The sequence below is a fragment of the Eutrema salsugineum genome, unplaced genomic scaffold (assembly GCF_000478725.1).
Source record: "Eutrema salsugineum unplaced genomic scaffold, Eutsalg1_0 scaffold_8, whole genome shotgun sequence".
NCBI lineage: Eukaryota > Viridiplantae > Streptophyta > Magnoliopsida > Brassicales > Brassicaceae > Eutrema > Eutrema salsugineum.
The window spans coordinates 6,028,548-6,042,265 of NW_006256414.1; the positions used below are offsets into that span (position 1 = coordinate 6,028,548).

Below are 13,718 nucleotides of genomic sequence, written 5' to 3' on the forward strand. Positions count from 1 at the left end.
AATATGTATTGCAGCCGTACATTTTTATAGCCCAGATAGACCAAACCTTCCATGATCGTTTCTTCTCTGCTAAAAATATGGAATTTCCTGAGAAAGTCGGTCAACAATACGCAGGAACAGATTCCTGTTCATTCTAAAACGGCGTCGAAAAATCTGTGGCGGATAAGTGGCATCTTCAGAGAAATAATTGTTCCATAATTGGAGATGCCCTTGCTCGCGATCTCTTTGACTCTTTCTATGTAAACTCGCTTCTTCTTCTTTTTCTTTGCTGCATGGCGTTCCAGAATATTGTTGAACATGTTATCAAATTTCTGATCTAAAATTTGATCAAAAGCTTCATCAAATGACTCGTCTAGCTCATTGTCGCTTGAAGATGCCATTGTTGTGTTTGATAGCTGAGAAAAAAGTAATTTTGGTATGTGGAAAGAAGAGAGATATATGAGAGAATTTTAGGTGAAGATGTTTGGTCGATGAGATAATGCGTTTGTATATATACATAAAATACAAACATTACAATATGTGGCTTACAAAAACTCAAATAAACATATGGTTAACAATGCACTACAAAATATTCTCAATACAAGTGGATGAAACAAAACGCATGGCCCATCCATTTTGTTTGCTTCTGGTCACGGGAAAGGCAAGGCAAAATGCTTGTGTTCAAGTATTCCTTGCATCGAAAAATATCCTGTCAATACAAATAAAACCAATACAAATTAGTATGAATGGTCGAAAATGCATCACCAACCTTTGCTCTTTGATGCAAAACACACCACTTAAAGTCATGTTTGATAGAGGACTAGGAACAAATTAAAACATTCTTCATTAAATTTAAACCATGATAGGAAGGACCCCAAATACATCATACCAAATAAAAAACAAATAATACAAGGAAGACTTAAGTAGCTACTAAAAACAAACAACACATTAGGACTAACAAAACACATTAAAACCAGCTACTAAACATAAACAAAGACAGATAGCTGAACTCATTCAAAGTTCTACAACAGCTCATTGATAAGTTTGTTTTTAAGTGCCGTTTCATTTTCAGACAGCTCAGTTTTGGTTAGTAGCCGATCTAGTACCTTGTGTTTTACAATCTCCTTTTTGAGTGCTAAATCCTTTTGCTTGATTTCTCACACATTACCAAAGTCCACTACCTCTTCACTCTCTTTTTTCAGACTGGTTGAACTTTTCCCTTTGCTCTTTGATGCCTTCACACCTGGTGGCCTAACCTGCGCGACATCATCACCAACGTTTTCAGGCATAGAGCTTTGACCTGTCCCCGCTTCCACTTTCCTTCGCTTTCCCTTTCCACCATCCTTCATCGCGGGTGTTGCGCACCACTTCTGGTCGTGGCGGAGTTCTCTCCATGCGTGATCGAGGGTGAACTTGAAGAGGTAGTCATTGAAAAAAATTTTGTTTGCGGCTTTCATCACATAATTCTCATTCTTCCCTGATGTTTTCTCCTTTGTAGCAGCCGCATATGACCCTACAACTTACAGACGTGGTCGTTTATCCTTCCCCAGCGCTGCTTGCAATGACTGACATCACATTTGGGGAGGTCGACTAGTAGAAGACTTGAGTTGTAGAAACGATGGATCCGGGTCCAGAACGCACCAGCCTTCTGTTCATTAGCAGCAACGATGGGGTCTTTGGAAGTGTTAAGCCATGCACTAATGAGGATTAGATCTTCCTTGGGAATCCACACTCTTCTAACCTTACGATCATCGCCACCTAAACTTGGACCATCGGTACCTTGTGTACTGAACAAAGGAACCTGTGATGATCCAAGTTCAATACAAGGAGAGTATGGGTCGTGAACAAGCTGACTGCTGAGGAGGTTGATAAAGCCTTTGGTTTGACTGAATAATTCTGACAATCCATAGCTGTGGTTAGAAGTTTTTAGTCTTTCGAAGTTGAAAAAGAGGAGAACAGTTTTAAGTTTTTACAAGTGTGAAGAGATGAGAGAAGTTTGACGTGTTGTAGAGGTGTGAAGAGATGAGAGAAGTGTGAAGTTTTTCGAGTGTTTATGAAGAGATGATCGAAGTTTTCATTTAAGGGTGTGAAGGGTTGTAATGAAGAAGTAGTTTAAAAGGTTATCTGCAATAAGTGTATTGATGAATTATGAGCGAAGTTTTCATTTAAGGGTTTGAAGGGTTGTAATGATGAAGTAGTTTAAAAGGTTATCTGCAATAGGTGTATTGATGTATTTTGAGTTAAGTTTTAAATCTTTTACTTAAAACCTTTATCACACCACAACCAGAACTATCAAACATTAAACATTAGACATATACCTAACAAAAGTAACTAGCATTCATTACTATGGATAACCTAAACCAAACTACCAATACTAAACCACCAAACTATATTTACTAACTGGTTCTGGTAACTATACTAATTAAGTACTAGTTAGAGAAGGGTTGACCTTTACTTTTATGGACTTAATTATCAGTTGGATCTCAACTCAACCAGTTTTCTCAAGGTCTCCGAGTTAAGCTCACAAAAAAATTAAAAGAAGTAATGTTAACAAACTGCTAAAAGAGATTAAAACGAAGTCAATGTCAAAAGCAAACCATTCTACTAAAGAATCCGAAAACATAAGTAGCAACATCACATTACAGGTGTCAAAAGCAAACCATTAAACTAGGAAGCCGAGAATGATCGTGTGATCAAGATTCCAAAAACATAAACCATAACTCAGTTCTCAAACTAAACCATTACTCAGTTCTACTACTTGAACATGTATGAACAAGCAGCGAAGACACAAAAAATAGCAACATCACAATGCGATCACCTTGGTTTCCAATGTTCTGCTTCAGCATTGAGATTTCACCTTCGGGACGCCTTAAATCTTGCTGTAGTTCTTCATGTGTTGGATCCGATGCATTGATCCATGGCCTGTTCTCACTTAGAATGAGCTCCTTCTGAGCATTTAACCGTCTCTCAATGATATCGATTTGCTCGGTGACCGCTTCATCCCACCAAACTTCCTTGTGTGCACCGGTCAGCTACAACGAATGAAGACATGAATAAAACTACCTTTTGACACAAATACATAACAAGAACAACACACAAAAACTTACATCTATCATGTAGTCAGGACAAGTGTAATACTTGCGGCCCTCAAGGTTTGTTTCAAGCTTCATCAGCTTTCCGCAAAAGCACTTGTCAGGGATCTCGTACATAGCATCGGCATAAGCCCATCCCATGTCCATCTCTGGAGCTTTGGATGATGTTTCACTAGAGCTAATTGATTCTCACTAGATGTACTCCTAGTTTCTACTGCAATAGAACAATGATGTAGTTGTAATATAAAGGATTCGAAATCCAGAGGACCAGTGTTACTCTATGAATTTGTGAGGATTGAATTAAAGCTAAGACGAAAGATGGTTTGTTTTGAAAACTAAAAAGTAACAGAATGGCAAACAACGATTTAAATTCAAATTAAAACAAGCACTAGACCAAAGCAATTCGCAGGAATTTCAGAGATAAGAACCAGATGACTATTCAAGGCACAAGTGTAACGCAAGTCTCGAACTCAAACAGAAAAGCTTATCGATCCACTGTCGTGATCTCGATAACTTTGTCTAACAACCTAAATCCTAAACTGTCGTTTGAATCTAGAAAATTGCAGACAAGCATTAGCTAGCAGGTTTGATCTGATCACGATTTGCCTTAACTTCAACTGTCGTTGGCTAAGGACAAACCGCTCACCAATGTTTATTCTAGCAACCTATTACACTTTTGATGAACAGATTAACCTAAAATCGCAGATTGAGTGATCAATTCAACATAAGCATTAAGTCTAACAATGGTGAAGACAATAGATATCAAGCCCTATTTGCATCTAATCCTCTAACTCATGAAATCCTTTGAACGCTTTAATCTAGCTAAGAGATCTACTCAGACATGGAGAAAAGAAACACAGAAACAGATGGAAAGGAATTCATGAATTGAAATCGCAGAAGAGATAATAGGGTTCAGAATTCTTCTCAAAGTGTAGCAGATTTCTTCTCCCAAAAGCTTACAAGTAAAAACTCTATGGTCCAGGAAATTGTAAAAAGAAAGCGTAGAAAGTCTGTAGAAAAACGTGATTATAAAACACAGGCGGCTGTCGACTTTTTATTCTCTTTCTCCTCCTAAAATTAGGTAAAAGTCGATTTCCTTATTTTACTCCCGTCTGGAGCAGGTGCTCCACGAAGGGTCCAAACCGGGAGCAGGTGCTCCGGGGATGATTTCTCCAAAAACGTGTGAAATAGCTCCTTATTGCTCAAATTCATCTCCTTTTGCTCCAATGCCTCCTAAACACTCCAATCCTTTGATAAGGCCTCTAAGTAACCTGAAACTTCCTGAAAAGACTCCAAAAACTCCTAAAACAATCAGTAAACACAAGTTAGAATGAGTCAAAATCTCCACTCATCACTAATCGGCATATTCTGCCCACATAGATGAAACAATATCAGCAACCAATATCACATAATCTATATTATCAAACATAAAACTATATAGACAAACAATCACAACAAGCATCAAACAATCCAATTCAAAACGCATATGTCTAAGTACACAAACAATATCACCAACATCAAGCAACACCAATACAAACTGCAGAAGACTAAATACACAAAACCTACAACACTCATAAGCCTACGTACACAATCACTATCAACACGCATATGAGTAAGATCATGGACTATATCATCAAGCAACAAACAAGGCCAATTCGTTATAAACACATCGACTTTATTGCCTAACAGACATGTCACTTAACATATATATGAACAAAACAAGACCATTTCAAATCGCAATCAAAACCCCTAAATTTTACCCCAGTTTTGAGAGAACCCTAATTTTGATTTCGGATTCAACTCGTCTAGCACATATATAGGTTTCGATGAACGCAGAGAACACGGTATAATCATAATTAAAATCCCCAAATAACCCTAATAAAAAGCCCTAATTTTCCCCCAAATTCGAAAGAACCCTAACTTCAATTTCAAATTAAATTGACAAAATACAGAAATACTTATCGAATATGGCACTCAACAAAGCAGATTGTTTCGTTTTAACACTGAATAGAGCAGCTTGTTTCGATTTTGGATGAACTCAACTTTTTCCCCCAATTTTCATAAACCCTAATTTCGACTAAGCTTTAAACAACGACGAATCGAAAACAAAGAATATAATCACTCTAACCTGGACAGATGAGATGATACTCGACCGTAGGCGATGGCTGCCCGGAAGTCTGTGTTCGCCGACAAGGAGAATCGTCGAGATGAGAGAAGAGAAAATATCGGGGAAGATGAGAGAAAGTTTATGGGTTGAGAAATTGGTCGGGGGAAAAATGATGGAGAAAAAAATAATTCTGTTTTCTCATTAAAATTTCTCAACTCCTCAAGCTAATTAGAAACAGCCACGTCGATTAACATACGGGTTCTACAAACTACAATATAACATACAGGTTGATAGAAATTGGGCCATTTTTCATTTTCTTTTAATGTTTTGTACCTAGGTTACTGGTACCAAAATCCTCTATCAACCTTTGATGAAGGTGCTCTAATATGTATATAAGTATATAACTATTGAAAATCTCATTCGTCTAGGCATTGAAAATCTCTTAATCATATGGGACAATTTTGGTCATTCTGGTCCTTGTCGATACAAGGATATTTTGTGTGCAGTGATTGCGCTTGAATTACGTGATGGTAATAATAAAATTTGGGGAAGCATTGAGTGGACTGATGTTGTGCTTACGGGTCCTAGTTCATACGTTTTCTTGCGTTGTCTAGTAAATGCAGCCTGATCATTTAAATTGTAACGTGTTTTTTCTTCTTCTGACATTGATGGAAGTCTCCACTGGCCAATGTCCATGCAAATATTTTTCATCGGAAATGTTAAAGCTGTCACTACAAGAAAACATGCCGAAAACTTACGAAAAATATCGTCAGAAAAACGTAGGAAACAGCCCTTTCCTACCAAATTCCTACGAAATTTTGTCATAGGAAATCGGCCGTCGGAAATTGTAAAAAGTATCAAAATGGTAGGAAATTTCCTACGAAAATGTTTGTAGGATAGTTTTCCTACCGAAATTTTAGTAATACTTTCCTACCAAATTACTACCATTTTCTATCGATTAGTGTTCCTTCCAATTTCCTACGAAACATCACTTACCTATTTCCTACGATTTTTTTACTAATCTTTTACTACTAATTTCTTACTAATTTCCTACCAAAATAATTTTATAAAAATCAAAAATTAAATTAATATCGGAAATTAAATTAAAATTAAAATATAAATTAATTATAAATTTGATTAATGAAATATAAACAAAATAAATTGTCTAATTACTATGAGCCTAAAATTTGACTAAATAATTATTAATTAGAGGGAGAGAAAGTGAAGACTCTTATTTATAGAGCAACTTCTTCATCCAAATTAACTTAGATTGTCGATGTGGGACAAATAAAAAAACATAAGTTTCCTACGAAATTCCTACGATTTTTTCTACAAACGATATTTTGTAGGAAATCCGTAAAATTTTTAATTTTGCTCTTTTTATAGTACAATTTCTTCATCTAAATTCTTAACTTTTCGATGTGGGACAAACAAAAAGACATATTTTTCTATAAAATTTCTATGATTTTCTACAAATAATATTTCGTAGGAAATCCGTAGGACAGTTTTCAATTGGATCCTACAGCTTTCCTACCAAATTTTGACTGTATTTTTTACGAATATAAATTTGGTAGGTTATTGGTTGGGTATCTCCTACCACTTTTTGACATTTTCTTTTCGTAGGAAATTTCTTACCTATTTCTACCAAATATATAATTATAATTATGTAAGAAATTGGTGAAAAATATTCCTACCAAATATATTCGTAGGAATTTTCGTAGAAATATGGCATGTTTTCTTGTAAACATGTTTACAAAAATTTGAAAATTTTCTCATTATTATGTTTCCATTAAAGTTATTATCAGTGCTTTATATTGTGGCTACTGACTACTCTGGTTCAAGATTTTAATAATAATGCAGATATTAGAGAAACTAAATTTTTGTTAAAATTATATTGTGACTAGTCTGATTCAAGTTTTTTTTTGCCATTTGAAATATTTTTAATTATATTAAAAAAAATTATTACAAAAACAATTTTTCAACTGACATTCTATTCACTTCACTTGAATCCACATAGCGTAAGAGCACAATGAATGGTTCTCCTTGCACTACGCTGAAATTTTTTTTCTTTTGACAAAGGGCTTTCATTTTTATAAATTTTTGGTTTTCTAAAAGTTACAAAAGCATATGGACTAAACCAAAAAAGAAAATTTAAAAAAAAAGTCCAATAAACCCAAACGGGCCTGGTTTAGATCTAAATCTTTAACCAGAGAAGCTACAAAACCAGCCTAAAACGGGAACACTGTAACCCTAAGCGAAAACGATTCATTCACAGCTGCCGTCATATTTCACCGAGAAGAAAATGAGCCACCGGGAAGACCTGAAACTGGAATCAAAGGAGAGCTGAACCTCGCGATAAAAGATTCAGGAGAAGAAGAAGCAAGAAAATTTTTGGATGGAGGAGAAAGCCGATCCGGAGCAAACCCAAAAGACCGCCAGTGGGAGGAGAGTCTATACCACGCCTAGAGATCCTCGAGAAACCTCAGTCGCCGTGTTCAGCCGCCATTGGAAAAGCTCCTTTCACAAACCCATCTGTGCCCTCTAACAAACAGTCTTACTCATGAGTTTCCAATAGTTCAAGCTTCCAACCCAAACCGCCGCATCTAAACTCAACACTCCCGCTACAGTCGTCGCCGAGAACACCCTTAAAGAAGACGAGAGGATTAGACGCGGTGTTTGAGAAAGCTTCACCCGATCTTGTCCTCATCAGATTAGAGATCTGCAAAGCACCACCACCATTAATCTCATGCCGAACCGCTGCAGCTATGCTGAAAATTCCAGATCTGCCGCCAACTCAGGGAAGGAGAGCACTAACCGAGGATGAAGCACTGACCAAAAGAGAAAAGCAAATAAAAATAAAAAGAGAAAGCTTTCTCCAGCAAAGCAAACCTCTGGAGAGGCAAGGAGGCTTAGAAAAAGGAAAAACTAAGAGAAAAAGAAGAGAGGAGAGGGAGGCTGCTTTGTAGAGGTTACTTAAAGGCTGTCAAAAGTCGTAGAGGAGAGAGAGGTCGCTTCTGAATTTTTTTTTTATAATAAATTTGTTTTTATTAATAATTTGCAGAAATTGTATTTTGTGGAAATTAAAATCCAGATATTTTGGTGTAAAAGCATTAACGAAATATTTAGAACATGTTTAATGCAGTTGTTTAGAAAGAGTATTTAGATAATTTTAAAAAAAAATTAAATCACAAAAATATAATAATTGTAGCAGCAACGCTTATTTAAGTGTTGTAAGCAGTAGTGCTTATTAAACACTAACACACACATGTTACAAAATAAAAATGATTTCAAATTTAATAATTAAATAATATTTAAACATTCTTTTTAGAGTTGCTACAATTGGACATAGTCTTAGTTGACCATTGGACTAGGAGCTTCCATAGTCTTATTCAAGTTTAAAATGATAATTTTTTTAGAAACTAAAATAGAAAGCAAACGATAAAAAATTAGCCAACGCTGAAATCAGCAAGTCGCAGCGAGGCTTTATCACATTGAGAAATATCGTGTTTCTAATGCTCGAATTAACATGTATTTTACTATTTTAACATGTTTTTTTAACCTTTACTATTTTAACATGTTACGTGCCAGTATTTAATTTGGACGACAAAGGATTTCAATTTTTCACTCATGTCCACTATCGATTAAGCCATTTATTACCAATGAACATTATAAAGCAAATATAAATTCCAATGAAGAAAAAAAAGTTTATTTTACTTTGGTTTTACATTAGGATTTGTAAAATATTTGAAAATATATTATTTTATAAATGAGTATATATGTATAATATTTTTATCTTCATGGCACTTGAAGTTGATAAATTGATTGAGTAAAATTTGAATAATGCATTAAAAATTCAAGAATGAATGAATAAATACATAGAGGCAAGAATGAGGTGAAGAAATATAAGGAGGCATAAAGATATACATATGTTAAATTTAGATGATTACATCACAACACTTTGCTTATAAATTTGTCGAGTAATGTGTCAACAATAACTTGATAAGCCCTTTCAGTCGGATGGTAGCTATCCCAAAATATATAGGCCGAAGAATTAGTACATGTGAATGGATTCAATGAGTTACACATATACGATATTGCAACTAAACCGGTACCACAACATCCTCTGTTAGCTACTTCAAAACCTGAAACATAATGAGATAATTTACTTATAAAATAGTTCACGTCTATATAATACAAACGGAAATATAATTATATATATATATATATATATGATGAACTTACCGTATTTTTTAGGGTTTTGGATCATGTCGTAAAGAGTATCATAAACATCAATGTAAAGGATAACACCATCCAACTCTTTGTCTAAAGAATCCAATGCTGGAGAAAGTCTTGAGTTGAATTGTTTTGCCATATTGTTTAAAGGTTCATTACATCTTCTTGTTAGTAAACCTCCAAACACTGTTCTTTGAAGTGGTACACATCCAACAGGTACTGCACTAAACACTCCAATTTTTCGAGCTCCTAGCTTATGTAATTCCTAAATATTAAATAGAAGATAATTAGTATTGGATATATTTTTTTAATGTTTATATATAGAAATTCAAATGTAGATTAATACTTACTCTTACGAATTTGACTGCTGAGTCAGCCAAGAAATTTGCATACGATGTACGATCATATCTATGAGCTCGAGGTAAATAAGTGTGAGCAAGGTCATTGCTACTAGAAACCACGAGAAAAAAACTATGGTCCAAGATATTTTGAGCTTTTTCTTCTCCAAAATGTTGTTTGATCTTTGAAATATATTCTTTGAAATATGTTAGTTGATCCCACACGGATATCACCGACTACAAAAACAAAAACAAAAAATTAAAATCATAGAAAATGTATCACCCACAAGATAAAGCTAACGGTGATGATGGAAAAAATATATTATAACATACCATCATCTGAGCTGTTAATGGATCGTATCCAGTTCCTCCAGATGCAAACGTTACACCTTTAAGAAGATCATTAGGTTTCAAATTCGGGTTCATATATGCTGGCAATGTCTTAGCCAATCCCAACTTTTCCGCTGAAATAAATTTGTTTAAAACAAATGTGTCACGATATAAACAAACAGTTATACTTCTTTTTATATAAACATATCTAAAAATGGCTCAAACAATTACCAATTAGATCAGAAGGAACTCTTCCATCAGAAAATCTTCCGGTGGCGGAGCCGCCGGGAAAATCTTTGCCGTAAGGAGGGAAGTTGCATTTCATAATAGTAGGGAGATTGTTGTTATTACCAGTATCCATTATTGAATCTCCGAACACTATAAGTGCTGGGATTGATGTGTTATTTATTTGTTTCGCTGCATTAGTTTCGACGGCTAATAATACCAGAGCGAGCCATAGCATTTGAAGCTTCATTGTCTTATTTACTCTTTTTTTTTTTTTTCTGCTCGAGATATTTGCTTGTGCTTTACAACTTTTGACGATATGCATGCGTATATATCTACTGTTTCAGTTTGTTAAACTTCTAAAAATGTCTTCTTGAACAGTAATTGTTACTTGTTAGGTTTTGTATGATATCTCCAACTATTTGTTACTTTGATATTTTGGTTTAAAGGACAACGAAAATGAATTGTTCTTTCTTATCAATAGAAATGGGATATCCATTGGTTTTTAAAAACTTGGATATACTAACTTTGGAACTTACACCGAATTCAGATATGTAACCGCAAATTTCATTAAAGAAAATAAAACATTAAGTTAAACTTGAACATGAAAAATTAATATTTTTTATTAATTTGCATAATTAATCTCTTTATCTGCATTTGATCTTGAATTTGCCAATGGTATTTACTAGCATATAATAAAAGAAGAAAACAAAATGAACAAAACCCATAAAGAAACAGAGGTCGAACGAAATCAGTATGTTATATATTACAAATGCAGTAATATATTACAAATGTTTTGGGGTTAAATCGGAAACCTAAGTAATATACAAGGGAGACCAAACCAACCAACACATTCACCGAAGAGTTAACGAAGAAGAAAGATGAGAAAATCTAAAAAAAAACCATTTAAAGAGTCCAAAGAATTTTACTAACCTTGTGAGCCTAACTGCATTTTATCATTCTGAAACTATCATCTATATGTACCATTAGGCAATGGCTTCCCCATGTTGCCTCCATTCATTCTCTTATGAGAATGACTAGGCACCTCACGAGGTATCATCGCACGAGCTCCATCACCAGCTACAGGCCATGATGGTACTGCGTTGTACCCAACAATGCTCATACCCGAAGGATCAAACCCGTTAATGTATGGAACATAACAAGAAGTCTCAGTGAGAGGAAGAGGTGGGCAGTAAAAACAGGTGTTTGGCATAATCGTGTTGTTCCATGGAACCGGAACATTAGGCCCTTGAGCTGTGAATGAGTAACCATAAGGATAGTGAAGGCCTTGGACACCTTGAGGATAACCAAAGACAGGGGGATACTGAACAACCATCCCATAACCATTGCTCTCAGGGACATACGGTGTTGCTTGAAAGGTGCTGTTGTATGTAGGAGGAAGGTTTTGGCTCTGGATTCCTTCTTTAGGTATTGCCCGTTTCACCTCCACACGTTTATTACTCAGCTCATGGAAATTAGTCTGCATAACGATCTCAACAGAGTCCTCTGAATCATATGTGACAAAACCGAAACCCCTAGGCCTGTTTGTCAAACTGTCATGCATCACAACTACATCGGTCGTCCTGCCGAATTTCTCAAAGTAAGCCTTGAACTCTTCTTCAGTTGTCTCAGACGATAAACCCCCAACGAATAGCTTCTTGGTCCTATGGTTATTAATGTTATTACCATTACTCTGCGTTTCATGGAGACCACCATTGTTCTGTTGCACTTTTCTCTCGTATGGTTGCAGGTTCGGTTGCTGATATCTCAGCTGCTCATGTTTCGGAATCGCCTTTTTCACATCGACCTGATTATAAAGATATCAGATACTGATCAATCCGGAAAGCAGAACCAATAAAAATCCAAACAAAGTGTTCACTGATCTCTCATCAATCAAGAAACCATCAAGAAACCATCACGAAACCAACTTAACATATCAAGAAAATCTACAAAACCGAATTGAAATACAAAAGCTATTCCCACTCAAGACAAGTGACACAAGACAGGACACATAAGTAGAGAGTGAAGTGTTTGACTTACGGCTTGACCGAGAATGAGGTGAGAATCACTGAGAGCTTTATCAACATCATCAGCATTAGCAAAGCGAACAAAGCCAAAGCCTCTGGGCTGACCAGTGACTTTGTCCTTAGCAACAATAGCTCCCAACACAACTCCATATTTACTGAAATACTGCGTCAGAGATTCTTCACTAGTCTCTCTTGGTATGCCTCCAACGAATAGCTTGTACCGTTCACAATCCATATCCCCAAAAAAACCCTAATCTGCAGGTTTTGTCACAAATTACTATTCTTTTTAAAAACTGGATTTTTTTAAAAGCCCTTTATCTCAGAATCGGCCAAGAAACTTGCCCTAATTTAGAAATTCAAAGTCAAAAGATTGGAGCTGGGAAATCAAGAGTGCCTCTTGACTGTTCAAAAAGCAAAACCCCTAAAAATCAAACAGTGACATGTACGGAAACCCTAATTTCGTGAAATTCTTTGAACATGGATACTGAATTAAGCACGAATCACTGAGAAAAAAAAAGTGGAAGAAACGAGAAATTGAGAAAGCCCCAATTTTTCGGAAGAAATCTGCAGGGCTTAAACAAAAACCCTAGAAAAAAAAACATCAAATTTCATGGCGAAGAGGAAAGTTTACCAGATAGGAGAGAGAGAACAGTAGTTTGATTTGACACCGCACGAGAAAGTCGAGGCGAGTTAAAAGTTAAAAACTTTGTAGCTTCAGTTAAACTTTAATTTCTTGTTTTTTAATTTATATCGATGTTGTACACAGAAACTAATGGGCTTCAAAGCTTTTCTTCCAAAAGTTTTAGACCCAAATCATCAAAAACTCCTTTCTTCAAAATGTTTTAGGCCCAAAACATACCGTATATATTTAACACCTTATATTAATCAGCAAATATACGGTAACTACAAATAATTACTTAGCTGAATTAGATATAACAAAAACAAAATTATTATCTCCATAAACTCTCTGCGATAACACATCTGCAGCACTATTCATCTCACTATTAATGTGTTACTAGGTGTTTGGCCCGCACGGGCTTAAAGATTTTAATGTTATAAATGAAAATTTTTAAAGAATTAAAACAACTATTTAAAACATATATATATATATATGATAATATAAAGCAAATCCAAAAAGTAAACACTATCCAAAACTAAAGACAAAAATATTTACTAAATAAGTAATTGAACTCACATATCAATTGAAGTAAGACATGTTCCTCGTCTCCACATAATTGTTTTTGATCTTTTTTTTTCTTCTTATTTATCTTTTAGTTTTTCTTATCGTCTTTTCCTTATATTTCTTCATCATCTTCTATATTTATCTTTTCTTTTTCTTTCATGACTTCTTTTTAGTTTCTCTCATTTTCTTTTATTTCTTTGTCTT

General features: G+C 35.0%; 2 protein-coding genes across 2 annotated transcripts; both read right to left on the reverse strand.

The window, feature by feature from the left end:
• Window positions 1-9,126: 9,126 nt before the first annotated feature.
• Window positions 9,127-10,554, reverse strand: LOC18009626 (GDSL esterase/lipase At1g58725). The gene is made up of 5 exons (XM_006392224.1): window positions 10,311-10,554; window positions 10,083-10,213; window positions 9,762-9,986; window positions 9,421-9,676; window positions 9,127-9,320 (listed from the first exon to the last, which is right to left on the reverse strand). The coding sequence occupies exons 1-5, from the start codon at window positions 10,552-10,554 to the stop codon at window positions 9,127-9,129; spliced, it is 1,050 nt and encodes a 349-aa protein (XP_006392286.1).
• A 463-nt stretch (window positions 10,555-11,017) lies between these two features.
• LOC18009540 (RNA-binding protein 1) lies at window positions 11,018-13,002 on the reverse strand. Its single transcript, XM_006392225.2, has 3 exons — window positions 12,963-13,002; window positions 12,345-12,586; window positions 11,018-12,111 (listed from the first exon to the last, which is right to left on the reverse strand). Exons 2-3 carry the CDS (start codon window positions 12,564-12,566, stop codon window positions 11,275-11,277), a joined length of 1,059 nt encoding a protein of 352 aa, XP_006392287.1. The 5' UTR covers window positions 12,567-12,586; window positions 12,963-13,002; the 3' UTR covers window positions 11,018-11,274.
• Between the last annotated feature and the right edge of the window lie 716 nt (window positions 13,003-13,718).